We start from the raw sequence: 15,473 nt of genomic DNA on the forward strand, positions 1-15,473 counted from the left end.
CACCAAAAAAAATATTTAAGTTTGTTTTTAAAAAGTATTTTCAATTTCAAAAATTATTTTCTACTCTAGTTAAAATAAAAGATATTTCTCAAAAAAAAAAATTCATTCATAAGTCGAACACTAAAAATCTTTTCCGAAAAATATGAGAAAATAAGTCAAAAATCAACTTGCTTTCCAAGAAAACATTTTCCTTCATACCAAACACACCCTTAAACTAAAATATTCAACTGGAAAAGAAAATGATACATGATTGAGAAGTTGTTTCTGCATAAGTAGTGAACATCAGAAGTATTGAAGTAAAGAGGACAAAGAAAATAATAGGAAAAACATAACATAGCAGTCAAAAGAATAGCAATAACCATAACCAACCAATGGGATAACTGAAGCACAGTAAATAACGAGTAACAAAAGTCGCAAGACTGGCAACTGCAAGCCAAATGTTACTGCTACTGGTATAAATAGGGAAACATCTACAATGCATCAACCTATTCCGCTACGAAACGAGACAATGCTCAAGTTTTTATCATGAACTCAAGTTTAATATGTTAAATAAGCATTGTTTAACACACAAATGTTTCAAAATCTTAGATTTCATCAAGGATTCAAAGGCTTTTCCAACAACTCAAAACCTAGGGATATTTTGAGTAACACCCCTAATTCCCAGCACTTAAAGCAATGAGTTGAAGGCAATGAAACAACAATGACAAAGCAGAATACTGAAAGACTTCATTGGACTTTTCTACTGTTTATTAAAGGTGAAAAAGGATAAGAGTTTACATTTCTTGAAAATAATAACAATCCATCATCAGTACTTCAAGCTAAAGTAGAAGAAAAAAAAAGCAGAAAAATGCATGAAATACAGACATCTCATTCCCAATGAGAGAATGAAGTTCATTAATTATTTTATTTCCTACTTCTGCCTCTTATAAATCTTGCCCAAGAATGATAGTAGCACTGCCTGCACTGCTTTGCTTGGATGAGCTGCAATAGAGCTGGTCAGATTTTCATAGGACGTCTTCTCGTATTCCAGAAATACTTCCTACAAAATTCAGAAGAAAATAAATTAAAAGCTGAAGAACTATGTTTCGGCTACTGAACATCAAATCAGATCAACCACTTGTTAAGAGAAGAATGCAATGATTACACAGAACTTTCGATTTATCTCAGGAGGGGGGGAGGGAAAGTGGAATACCTCAAGTTTGAGATCATTATAGAGTGCCTTTATTTTAGCAATACAAGCAGCGTCATCTTTTCCATAGTTCTCCTGCAAAACAACTCGTCTAATTAGCATCTTCAAATAAAACAAAATCGTGATAGAAATTCACCGAGGGATAACAAGTTTCGAGCTTACAAATAATATCTTCTTTTGCTCCTCGTTGCAGAGTTCTAGAGCTTTAACTACCAACCAAGAACACTTGAAGTCTTGAATATCAGTGCCAATCTGATAGCAAAAGAGGTCACCATAAGATTTCTATTTTTTCAAGTTAAAATAGCTCTCTGATTAATATTAAAGGAGCTTTGTACTATGAGCTTCCTTTACAACATACCTTGCCCAGCACCTCTGGGTCAGCAAAACAGTCCAGATAATCATCCTACAAAGTCAAGAGAGCTACTAGTCAGAATCTGTTGCATGAAAGCACAAACGTTGTGAAACTAAGTTTTGTCGATGGTTCTTGGGTATATTGGAAACCAAACTAGATGGAGATCTCAAAAGGACACAGTGTCCAAGACCACATTCATCACACTGTTCGCCATGTACAAATTTCTTTTCACAGTTTGACCACATGAAACGCGTTGACTTTTATCTCTACAATGTTTCTCATACTTCTTAAAAAAAGACCACATTCTTTTACGATTTGAAAGTAGGCTACTTTAAGGAATTATCTTCTTTGCTTTTGATTTGCTCTTTTCCATTTCCCAACGAGATGCAAGGTCAGACTACAGCTGTCAAACTTCAAAAGCATAATTTTGGTTCAGAAAAAGAAGATAGTTTCCGTATTGTTCCATGGTGAATGTCCATTTTTTCCTCATTAAAGGTCAATTTTAAATTGAAACGATTCTTCGAATATAAATGTGGAACTATATACACAATGGAAGCTATTAAGGAGTGGTTGTAATTCTCACCTGAACTTGAAAGTAGATTCCCATGTCAATAAGAATTTTCTTGACATCAACATGGTTGTCAAGATTCTCTCCTGCCAAAAGAAGTGCACATGCCACCTGGAGATCTTAACCGTGAGTACTCAGGATGTAGCTTATATACAAATTAAACTTTGAGGCACATACTATGATTCTGAAGAGACAACTTTGCTAAAGGGACCAGAATAGTTAAATACAAAACAAGCAGCATATGATTTGCAACAATGGAAAGGTATTGCTTATGGACATCAAAATAAGAGGCTCCTCTATGCCTTTCCAGCAGTTGCATATAGTTAATATAATTCGAAGAAGATTCTGAACTTTGAAATGTTTTTAAGAGAAAATCAACCTCAGATCAACAAGGATAATGGTTTCCCATTTTATTTTATTTTTAAAAAAAAACAGGAAGCAAGTGTTAAGAAACATAATAGACATGCAATCATTCTCAAAATAGTACAATACGCTGTGAACTCAATTGAAAGGAAGATTTATACTCACTGGGAGGTAAAATGAATAATAGGCAGTTTTATACTGGACAATCCGGCGATGACTGCATGTAATCACATCATTATAAAGTTAAATAATGCAAGAAATATTGTGCAAGCAGAAAAATTGCACACAAGTCTTGAGAAAGTCCCCTTACATAGACAATGAGTACTTTGATAAATCTTTCTCTCCTGCAAGTGTTGTGATCAAATCTATCATTTGTCCAGAGGCAGTCTGGAACTCTACCTGTCAGATTATGTCCACAAAGCAAAAGAGAAAAAACAAAAAGTTCAGCATTATATATATATAAGGTTTAATTCAAAGGCATTTTCTTTTTCTTTGAAAAAAATCCTACCTCGTTAAACAAATCTAGAAGATCAACATAATAAGGCTCTGGCCTGAAGTACTTCTTCAGAATTCTCGTGATGTGGTTGCGAAGAAGTATGCCATCATTAATAGCAATCATCCCAACCTATAAGAAGTATTGAAATAAAAATGACTGAGTGAAAAGAGAATGACCAGTAGGTATTGCACATGAAAGCACAAAGAGGAACAAACAGTAACCCCTGTGTAGGCCCACACCTTATCTAATTTGTACCAGCATGGTTGACTTCGACGTGTATGAGAGCCATCCATTATATCATCAAGAACAAGGAAGTATGCTTGAAGCTGCAACATACATTTGCTCTAGTTACACACTTGAAAAGAAGAAAAGCGGAACTAAAGCTGAATTTATTGGGGTCACCAAGGAATTCAGCTTGAGCCACAGATTGAAAAAAGTGATTATTTTGCATACCCATTCAATGCACCAGCCAAGAGCAGATGCTTTAAAGATTTCATCAGGGGATAGTTCTTTTCCATCATTCAACAAACTAAGGCTGTCAATAACAGATAGTCCTCGATTCAGCTTCCCTGCACAGAGAATACATCATTATAAACCTGCTAGAAGATATTCTCGAGTTATCGAAGATTGTACAAGTAGTACAAAATTTTAGAATAGTTAATAAGTAGAAATTATTTCCTACCTCCAGGTACATTGTAGTCCAGCATCTGAAGCAAATCATAAAAAATATCAGTTACATATAGACTGTTCGAAAATTTGAAAAAACTCCGAAAGATTAAAAGTGAGAAGAAGCTGAGAGTCGAGGGTATCCACAAATTGAAGAACTATAAGGATGACACAAATTACCACATCAACAGTACTGAACTAACAAGAAGTTATATACACCAACTAGTTTACATCATAAGGTACAGCAGAAGATAATCCATGTTGAACTCACACCAAAGGTTGTTATAGAGACTCACCTTTCTCAAATCACACAGGTAAACCTCTCTCTCCCCCACCCTTCCTCCCCCTCTTTATTTCATGTACACACAGATAAAGACAAGAGAAACCACTCCCACAGACAACCATAAACGACAAGCAAGAGCGCATAGATTCTAGAGTAAAGATATGTTGGATTCATATGTTCAAGAACATTATAATTTCTGTTTTCAAGCATGTTTCTTAGTGGATGTTTGGACTAACTTCAAGCTTGAGGAACATCAAAACAAGCTCCATTTTAATATACATTCTAATGTTGAGCTATGTTAATTGCCTTGTCATTTTCAACTGTGAGCGAATTTCTTTCTGAATCATAGACATGTGTTTATGTATTCATTCTCTGTTCATTATATCATACAAAAGAGAGTTTCTTTTTCACCTAAAATCCATTTAATGGAAGATATGAAGGAAAGCAGATCTAAACTTTTCAACAATTATTTTGACTCATGTCAATCAACTCCACCACAATTATTTTTTTTATTCCTCCTAATAACTATGACTAGCAGATCACTAGTAAGGTCTAACATTTAAAGTATCAAAGACAATAATGAATATTAAGCAACAGCATACAAAAAATCACTTGGATGGATAAACCAATATTCAAACTACTACTTCCTTCATTTCAATTCATTTAATTACTTTCCTTTTTTAGTTGTTTCCAAAAGAAAACATCTTCCCTTCATTTCAACTCTTTAACTTCAACTTCAACTTTACATATAACATAACATGTTTAAGAACATAACATCAACAAATATTTTATTAAAATTCAACCCATCTTTAATTTGAGACCACATGATTTAAAAATCTTTTTTACTTTTTTTTTATGACCATGGTATCTGGGTCAGCTTTCGCGCACCTCGACTAATTCCACAGGATACTTGTCACCTCCTACCTAGCCGCAACAAATACCACATAACTCTATCCACCAAGGCTAGAACAGAAGGAAAGAATCCACCTAGTGTTTTTTATCTTCAATGAGTTTTGAATCTAAGACCTCATGGAAAATGGGGCCAGAGAAACTAGATTGTACACAGAACTTAGCACTACCACTAAGCCACACCCTTGGGTGCAAATTTTTTTTACTTTTTTAAATTCCGTGTTAAGTGGAAGTAATATCTACAACAACAAACCCATTGAAATGCCACAAAGTGGATTCTGAGAAAACTAGACTATACGCAGACCTTTACCTCATTTCGAAAAGAGAGGATAGCAAAAGATAAGAACGATACAAACAAGAATAGCAAGTAAGAATATCAAAAAGGCAAGAAACTTAGTAAAATGCTTAAATTAAAACAAGATTCATCAATAGAAACTTAACACATGTAATGCAACAAGTGGATCTACACATTCACATATATATATAGACAAAACAAAAAAAGCAAAAAACCTTCTCGACCCATTGACGAGAATCATCTGTAAATTCAAAATCTGGGTCCTTTAGCAGATCAGATTTAAGCACAGAGTACACCTCCAAAAACTTAGCTTTAAGATCAGTCATTTTCACAGAGAGAAAAAAAAGAGTGAGTTTTTGTGTGTGTGTGTGTGTGTGTGTGTGAAGGAGGAGATCTGAGGTTCGTTGAGCACTAAGGAAGTTTTTTATTTATATAGGAAAAACAAGCGCAGTATTTTTCTGAATTATTATTAAGTCATACAACAACAGCAGGCGCCAGCCACCACTCACTCACTCACATTGTCTTTTTTATTTTATTTTTAAGATTATTTATTTATTAAAAATTTAATTTTCTTTTCCTCTTTTATTATTATAGATTTAAATAAACTTCGTTGTTAAGCTAGCGTTTTGACATAGATGTTGGAAAGTAGTTTTGGAAAGTAGATTTTGGAGAGTATTTTTTGAAATTTGTTTAATGGTGAAATTTGACAAGATTTAAAAAGTAGACTTAAAGACTGATTTTCAGACTTACATTCACAAAATGACAAAATTTGAATTTTGGAAAGTAGTTTTTTAAAAAATATTTTTAAATATTTATTTTGATTATAAAATTTAATCATACTTCTGAAAATAGTAGTTTTGGAAATTTGTTCAATATTGAAATGTGATTAGATTTTGGAAAGTTGAATATTTTCTGACTTTCAGAATTAGAATTAGACATAGACCAGTTTTGAGACTTGCATTCACAAAATATTAAATTTTGGAATGTAATTTTTAAATATTGTTTTTGATTAAAAATTAATTATCTTTTCCTCATTTTGTTATTATAGGTAAGAACTTTACTATTAAGCTAGCGTTTTGATTTAAATTTTGGAGAGTAGTTTTGAAATTTTATTTTTGAATATTTATTTAATAGTGAAATTTGACCAAATTTTAAAAATGGACTTAGATTGGTTTAGAGACTTACATTCACAAAATTTTAAATTTTGGGAAGAAGTTTTTAAAATATTATTTTAAATATTTGTTTTGATTATAAAATTTAATCATATGTTAAAAATCTAAATATTTTCAATTTTTAAAAAATGGATTCAGAGACTTTCACTTGTAAAATTTTAATTCTTTTTCAAGTAAAATATATGTCTAATTTAAATTTTAAAAATCACAATTTCAAAAACTCAAATTTCAACTTCAAAATCTATGATCAAATGGGAGGTTAATTAACATTCAATTCTGCTTTTTGACAAACAAGAACTCTTGTTTTCATTTTATATATATCACTATTATAATTTAAGATATCAAGCAAATTTTTTTAAACAACAATTTTTCGAAACAACTTATTAATGTTATTAATTAACTATAAATTTTGTGATTTCTAGAATAGTTCTTACGAAATTTTGATAAAGTAAAATTTATTTAGATTTACGTATAGAATACAAATACATTTCCTCTAATTTGGAAACTTTAGAAAAAAGGAAATAATAATTAATAAAGAAGACAACTTATTGTATTTGGCAATTGGTGAGCTAATAAGATAAAGCACAGCCGGCTTTCCTATTAGTTTATTTCGAATTCGATGTATATTATGGTAAATATTTTAAAGTATGTATATTTATATATTAAATTCATATACTACAAATTACTTTCTTCATTTCATTTTGGCATAAATACATAAATATGTCCTTTAATTTGGTCTCATTTTATATTTATATCCTCTAATTTTGGATGTGCACAAAAAGACTTGTATAAAGTTGAATAAATAGACGCATACGGAATATTTGACATCCGACATGACAATTTGTGTCATATGTGGTGTCTTATGTGTATTATGTCACATAGGACTCATGTATCTACTTGTTCAACTTTATACAAGTTTAAGTGTCTCAATTTTTTACAAGTTTAAGTGCATACATGTGCACATCAAAAATTGAAAGACGTATATATAAAACGATGTCAAGCTAAATGGCACATTTATGTATTATGTCTTTTCATTTTTTGTTGCAAGGTCATAGTCCGAGGATTAGATTATTTAATTTTGATATAAATTTAAAAATAAATCCATTATATATTTTAAATATAAAATTTATATATTTAAAAATTATATAAATAATGATGTAATTTATGATTTAATATATTTTACCTTCAATTGATTAAGTGTATATCTTTTAGTTTCTTTATATAAAAAAATATCTTATACGTCAATTGTTATTAGAATCATATTATTATCGAATATAAAGTAACAATATAAGTTAAATATAATACACAATAATTAAGTAATAAATAACTATTTTTTTTGTTTACTTTTACTTGTTACATTTAAATTTGACACACTCATTAAAAAATAATAATTGACATGACTAATTTATCACACTATCCTTATTAATTAACGTTTAGTATTAATATTAAAAATAATCAATATTAAAATTAAAATAAAGAAAAAAATATTTTAATTTATTAAAAGTTACAAGTAAAAATGAACCAAGTAACTAATAACTATCATAAATTTAGAAATATTTACAAGTAAAAGAATTGAATCCATACATATTTAAGAAATTGGTGTCAAAAGAGAAGAACTTATTAAATAGTGATGATTATAATATGTGACATAAATTGAATTAAAATAATGAATGTATCTACAAGGTGCCAAGAATATAGGGGGTTGAACAATGTACCATAAAAATATCAATTATTTAATATACAATCAAAGTTGAAGCCATCAATATCGACCTGATTTTCTTATTTAATATATAGATGGGGGGCCAATATTAATTACATTGGTGTCACGAGTTTGGCAAGCACAATTAACCGTCACCTACTCTTATTTGGATTGCCACGTGACAAACAAGTCATGTGACCTTTTTGGACTTTACTATTACGTAGTCGTTTGGTAGAGTATATTAATAAAAATAATGTTTGTATTAGTTATATATTTCACTCTATATTATTAATATTATGAATTATTAGGCATTAATAATATAAGGGGTTATGATGTATGCATTAACATGGTTAAAGACAATATTGCCCTCTCAAAATATTTCATATCTTTTTCATTATAATTGAAAAGGACATTTTTGTAAATAAATATTTTTATGCATAGCATGCTATTTTTATTACATCAAACCAAATAATGCATAAGAAATAATCAATGTATAACTAATGCAAATATTACTAATACACTCTGTTTAACATTATTCTTATACACTCTATGTTAATATTTGATTATAAATTTTTAAAAATTATCTTCAATTTAAATATTGTCTTCGAGAATAAATTTCAAGTTCATGTTTTTGAGATTTCCAGTCACAAAATTTTAAAAATTTTAAGTTAAATACATGTTTAAAAAAATTAAAATTTTAAAATGGGAGCTGAACTAACTAATTAAGTAGTGTAAGTGGTAGTGCAGCTGACCTTGTTTGACCTTGTGGGAGGTTGGCCAAAGCCTTATTTAGAAATTGAGCATTTTTTTCTAAATTAAATTATTATTCAATCGTTTACAAAATATTTTAAGTGGTAGTACATATTATATCGTTTTTGACGTTATAAGCTTTGACTTCATTTTGTGAGAAATAACAACAATTTGAATAGTCTTTAATTATAATATATAGTTTTTTCTGTTTATTTTTATTTATTTATTATTATTTTTAAATATATTTTTATTTCTTATTTTTAATATATTAAGAAAAAAAAATTAAAAAATCATATTTTATCCTTAGCATTAGTTATTTATTGCCTAAATTATTTTTTAAAATTAAATATTAAACATCAATTAATAGAAATAATGTGATAAAATAATTAAATCAACTATTATTATTTTTTGATAGGTATAATCAAATCGAAATGTGAAAAGTAAAAGTGAACTGAGGAAGTATATGATAATTGCGATTGTTAATCTTTCAGAAATTATAGAGACTTTGTCAACATTCTAACCAATATATTCCAGTGGCGAAACCAGAAATTTTACTAAGGGTGTCCAAAAATAATAGTGTGTACCTGTCAAAATAAAACAAAAAAATATTGTGTTATTTGGGGTTCAAACTCAGGATTCCTTCATTCAAATGGACACTCATTACTGCACCAAATACATAGCTTTTGTCTAAAGTGTCCAACTTTAAATATATATCCTTTAAATGTAGAATTTGACATATATACACAACGTAATATTTCGACGAAAGGTGTCCAACTGGACAACCTGGGATGGTTATAGCTACGTCACTAATATTCGTATGTCATGTTGATACTGAGAAAAAATTAAGACACAATTCTTCTTCTCTTTTCATTTTTTTATTGTGTTTTTTTTTTGTTTCTGCTCTAACGTTGGTTTAAAAATGCCTCTATTATTACTAAATAGCTCAAAAATGTCTTTTATAAATAAATATATTTTTTTCTTCTTAAACACATCTTGTTCCTAATAAAATTTAAATATTACTTCTAAAGAACTTTATTCTTGTTTGTTAAAAAGAAAATCACTTTAACTTATAAAATGTAGGCACTAATTTTTTCTTCTTTTTAATCCCATTTTATGATTTTATCAATTAAAATATAATATTTTCATGTACCCTTTTAATGGATAATATATCATATATAAGATCGTAGTAAATCGATCTTTAATTTTTATTTAGATGACGATAACAAATAATTATAATTAAATAAGAAATTTACTTTTTATTGTTTTCTATATTGAAGTAGAATAAACATTTATTAATAAAAAATATTATTAGAAAAATAATGAGTTCAAAAAGAAAATAAATAATTTATTTATTTGAAAATGAGATACTTTATTCATTAAATAATAATAAGAACATTTTTGAACGAAAGATATTGACAAACTAAAGTATTTTTTAACCAAATTATAAATAAAAGATACTTTTATTCATTTCACATAATTTAAGATATTTTCATCTTTTTAAAATTTTGGAATAAAATTTATTTTAAAGATTAATCCCTTTGTGTTTCAGATGGTAGGTGAAAGAAAAGGCAAATCAAATAATTTAAGTGGACCAATAAAAATATTTCACAACTGAAAAAGAGAAGAAGGTTAAGGTTATACACCACTGCCTTAATTTGAGAGTAAATAAATATCTCCACCAGGTACAATTCATTAAACTTTTCCTTTAAAAGAGTGTACAGAGGTACTCTTTCTTTTGCTGATTTGAACGTGATTTCGTATCATGTTTTGAAATCATATTGATTTAATATTAAAATTATATTTAAATATATAATTAAAAAAAATTAAGTTGTATGTTTCTATAAATATAAAAAATTTAAAATTTGTAAAAACTATCAAAACTCTCTCAATTCTAGAGGTGTTGAAGGATTTTAAAAAATCGACATAATCAATTGAACTGTATCGTACTGAACCTAATATTCGAATTATTTTAATAAAATTATAGACTTTTATATGAATTTATAACCATATCGAACAAGTAGATAGATTTTGATTTTTTTCAAAATCGAATCGTACCGAATAATTTATGTGTAATATATATTTTATGTATCAGGTTTTAAAATAATGATTTTTTTTGGGATTAGGGAGATGAAAATGGCTACAAGCCAATAGGTGCATCTTGAGTAGTAAATTGTAAGGTATTCGAACGATCTTGAGTAGCAAGATATTAGGTATATTTCCTTTTGTATGATTTAAAATTTTCTTATTGGATATCTAATTTTAATAGTTTTTGAATCCCGTCTTTCTACTCGTTCGATTTAGATTTTTTTATCTTTGTTTTACTCTATTATAAAATATGATATAATATCTTAAATGGTCACTCAATTATGTAGTATTTTCTCAAAAAGTCACTCAACTTGAGATTTCAACTCAAAAGTCACTCAACTATTGACTTTTTTCTCAGAAAGTCACTCAACTTTGATTTTTAACTCAAAAGTCATTCAACCTATTTAATTGATTTTCTCATCAAAATTTGATGACATGAAACTTTTGCTTAAAACCAAAATATTAAGAACTAAATAAATATCCATTTAATAACTCGTTCGCTTGACCCGACCCGCTAAAAATATCCATTGACTTGGTAGTCTTGTTAATGCGAGATACTTGGTTAATCCTAAGGAATGCGCCTCCTTGGTGTAGTGATATATGTGCTAACCATTGTACTAACCCTCATACAATGAAAAAGGAGAGAATGATTCAACCGCAATCGTCTCAATTCATGCCAAACCTATACTTCAAATAGTTGTTTTTAGTCTATTTGTGTAATAGGCAGAATTATAAATAGATGTCTTGAGTTATTTTCTTCCTTAGATTATTGAAATGAAGAATTGAGATATTAATTGGTATCTTGTAGATAGTGGAATCTCTATTATAGAGTAGCTTGGTGTAGCTGTTAGGTGAATTTCCATTGCTGAAATTCTTGTTCTTGATTTCAAATTGAATCACTCATTTGTAGATTTCAATTGTGTTCTCTTTTCTATTGAATTCAAGTCTCTTCTTTTTTGGTTAATTGTGAATTCAATTAATCATTCTTTATTCTCTTCTCATCCCCTTATTTCTCCCTATATTTTATTTCTTCTCTAAGTCGATTTCGATTAGATTTGCTTGATTAAAATCATATTTATTTATTTATTTTTACGTTGATTTGATTCTAGCTGTCTAACTAGGATCATATCACAAATAAGAGTTCAACCAACCTATTCATAGCTATTTAGAAAAATATACAAAATATTTGGTAGAATCTTAATGTTCTTATTTAAGGGGGTGCAAAGGAGATGAAGTTATTGTGGGGTTTCAAGAGTTAATTATTGTAAAAAAAAAAAGTAATAAAAAGAAAGAAAAAAAAATAGTGAAACATTATATTTTTAATGAATTGGTAACATGAAATTAATTGTTGTTTTATTTGAAATATGATTTAGACTGATTTTAGAGTCGCTACTTAATTTTTAAGAAAAATCAAGAAAACTATTTTTTCAAAAGATTAAAACAGAAATCTAATGAAAATATTCAAAGGGGGTTCGGGGTTCTTATTAGCATTTTGGAAAAGGTTTGAAAGCACCCGAAATGCCCGTTAACACGCCGTTATTCGGTAATTAACTATTTGGCTTATTTTATTTGACTTAATTTGAATTGAACAATTTTGTAGTTAAGACCATTTTAGGGGAAGAAGGAAAAATATTGAAATATTATCTAAGTGAAGTATTTTTGTAAAATTATTATTTAAGTTTAAAGATGATTGATTTAGTTGAATCGTGAAAAAATGAGATATGCGTCGTTCGGGGGGTTTGGATCTCTCAACCTTAAGATTAACGGCAAACACTGACTAGCAAATAAACATAGTAAGACAAAGGGGGAAAGAACTTTGGGCCCAAATCTGATTTTCATGTCTGCCTGGGCCAGTATTTGGGCCTTTGGCCCATTTACGTCACATGCACCTGTCCTAAACTAACATGAGAGAAATATATTATTTCCTTTGGGCCTCAGGCCCACTTTTCCCACCTATCCTAAATTCTAACAAGAATAATAATAAATAAAATGACGAGGGCATAAGCCCAAAATAACAAAATACAATCCTTTTATAAAGATTAGGCCTTTGGCACAATCTTTTCAATCTTCTGATCTGTCGCATATTCTTTCGACTTGGGACCTGTTAGTTGATTTTCAATGGCCGGTTGACTCGATAAAGGAATTTGAGTTTTTATGGCTCTCCCGAAATGCAAGGGAAAGATGTGAGTTCACAATGGACTCGGATGGGGTTCATGTCAAACAAAGAAAATAATACATTAGCCTTTGCTTAATAAAATTAATGAAATAGCTAGCAGATACATCGATTAGGTGAGAATAAATAAATAATTATTTAAGTTAGAAAAGCTATCACTTTGCTTTCACACCTCTAATTGGCTAATTGGAGAAGTGAAATGAATAAATACTAAACACAGTGAAAAGAGTTTATGCATAACTAGAAAATTGTAGCATTAAGCAACACTTCATCAATTCACTAAACGGTGAGCGATATTTTAAAGTGCGAGACTCGCACAAACGATCAAAACTTAATTTCCTTTCGAAACTTGAACCAGAGAAACAATAGGCATAGACCATGAATACCCGAGCATTACTCTTGAATAGAATCAGGAACATAGGAAGGGCAAGTAGAAACGATCAAGTAGGAAACTAACAATATTGCTCAAACCAACATAGTTTCAACAACCCAAACATGGTAATCAAATATTTAAAGATAAATCTATGAATCACCATTTTTAAATGAAGTACCATATTAAGACCAAACTAGATAGAGACCGCGAAACTTAACACCATCTAAATGAAAGGAAAAACAGATCTTGACAGCAAGCAATTTTGACAAAAAATTAAACTAGGTAGGGAGCATGGACTTTATTCGAACAAAGCGTGAGGATAACAAACACTTGACTTAAACCAGTAAGTAGGAGAAAGCAAACACGCAGGCTGAACTAGACAAATAGTAAAGCAAACCGACAACATGAAATAAATGCTAACCAAACCAAGAAGAAACAATAGAAAACTCTTTAAGCATACTAGACTAAGACCAATCAAAATAAACATGTTCATGCTAATTAGTCATTGGACAGATTTTAAAACAAATGGCCGCAACCGAAAGAAGAACGAGCTTGTTGCACCTAAGGGATGGCAAATACAGTAACATTCATTAAGTAGCTTCAAGATCATGAATCAACATTCACAAACAAAACAACAACAAACCCAAGAACATGTCTTATGCTTCAAACAACTAAGATACATTTAATCTAAAATCAACAGTCCGTCACTAGGCATCAGTTATAAATCACAAAATAGATAAAAATGTGTAGAGACATATATGAGAAGGAGAGGAAAAATCATTAGGGAGCTTCATTTCTTCCAGTGTGATGCCAATTAAAGACAAATGAACGGAGGTGAAAAGGAAATATACCTTTATGGGAGCAGCGAACAAGGGTGGGACGAGCAGGAAGCCGACTTTCACCACGAAAACTTGACCAAGAGCAGCGAAATGAAGAATCTGGACAACCAGCTACCTTGAGTTCCAAATGAACTTATAAGAGAGCAATGGACGACACCTAAAAAATATGAAACCGAGATCGTAAACGAGTCTATTCGTAGTGTATTTCGATTCCCTTTTAAACTAGTTTTGCTCAAGCTATTTTCCGCCTCTTTACTCTAAAAGTTTTTAACTCACCAAAAAAAAAATTCCCCCCAAGACTAAATGCAAAGAGAGTTTTTATACAAGGAAATTAGGGTAGAAAATGGGGGAAATCCAGATGGAATTATGCCATTCGAAATCAAAATCCTTTTACCCTTTCAGACAAACATATTTTTCTGAGGTTTTCAACCCATTCCGAAAGAGGAAAGGGAGAAAAACGCGTGCTTGCTTGCAGCTGCTGGAAACGTACTGGATTCAGAGGCAAATGAAGAAGACGACAAAGGCGTTGGCGTACTGCTCCTGCGATTTTCGTCTACTTCACGCCGTCTATGTTGCTGCTTTGGACTGCTGTGATATCGCGTGGAATTGGAAGGAAAAGGGGATGGGGTCGGTTGGTACTGCTGTACGTTCTGTTGGAATGGGCTAATTTGTTATGTTGTTGTATTGAAAATTGACAGTGGGCCAGGTATTGGTGTTGTTTGTTTGTTGTAGTGTATTGTTGTATGGGTTTGGGTCGATTTTGCTGTTGTATGGGCTGGGATTAATGGAATTGCTGATGGGTTTAAAGAAGGGATAGGTTGTTAGTGTTATATTGATGTTGGGCTGGGAATGGGTATTTGGAATTGGAAAAAATACAATGGGTTATGGGAGTTGGCAAGATGGCCTGATTTGGTCTAAAGAAAAAGTTCTATCGGATTTAAAAATTAGCCAAATTTGATAAACTAGTGAATTCGACTAAAAATTAAATAAGACGAATTAATATAATTAACTAACGAGTTTCTTAATCTTAATAAAAATAAAATAATCAACTTAATTATTAACTAATAACTCAAAAATATAAGTATAGTTAATTAACTAGTTAACCAAATATTTAATTAAAAATAAATAAATTTAACACGATTTTTGAATATTCATAAAATATACTATTTATATACAAAACTATATAAAACACACACACACACATACACACATATATATATATATATTATTTTCTTAATTTTTTTTTATAACTAGTAATATA

At 29.8% G+C, this 15,473-nt stretch overlaps 1 protein-coding gene across 1 annotated transcript; it reads right to left on the bottom strand.

Moving 5' to 3' along the window:
• Window positions 1–714: 714 nt before the first annotated feature.
• Window positions 715–5,524, bottom strand: LOC102599350 (farnesyl pyrophosphate synthase 1-like). Its single transcript, XM_006344841.2, has 12 exons — window positions 5,337–5,524; window positions 3,651–3,675; window positions 3,422–3,537; window positions 3,208–3,294; window positions 2,981–3,097; window positions 2,783–2,871; window positions 2,638–2,689; window positions 2,125–2,220; window positions 1,548–1,592; window positions 1,352–1,441; window positions 1,193–1,264; window positions 715–1,039 (listed from the first exon to the last, which is right to left on the bottom strand). Exons 1-12 carry the CDS (start codon window positions 5,445–5,447, stop codon window positions 911–913), a joined length of 1,029 nt encoding a protein of 342 aa, XP_006344903.1. The 5' UTR covers window positions 5,448–5,524; the 3' UTR covers window positions 715–910.
• Window positions 5,525–15,473: the final 9,949 nt, after the last annotated feature.

Source organism: Solanum tuberosum, unplaced genomic scaffold (genome assembly GCF_000226075.1).
Source record: "Solanum tuberosum cultivar DM 1-3 516 R44 unplaced genomic scaffold, SolTub_3.0 scf00056, whole genome shotgun sequence".
Lineage (NCBI taxonomy): Eukaryota > Viridiplantae > Streptophyta > Magnoliopsida > Solanales > Solanaceae > Solanum > Solanum tuberosum.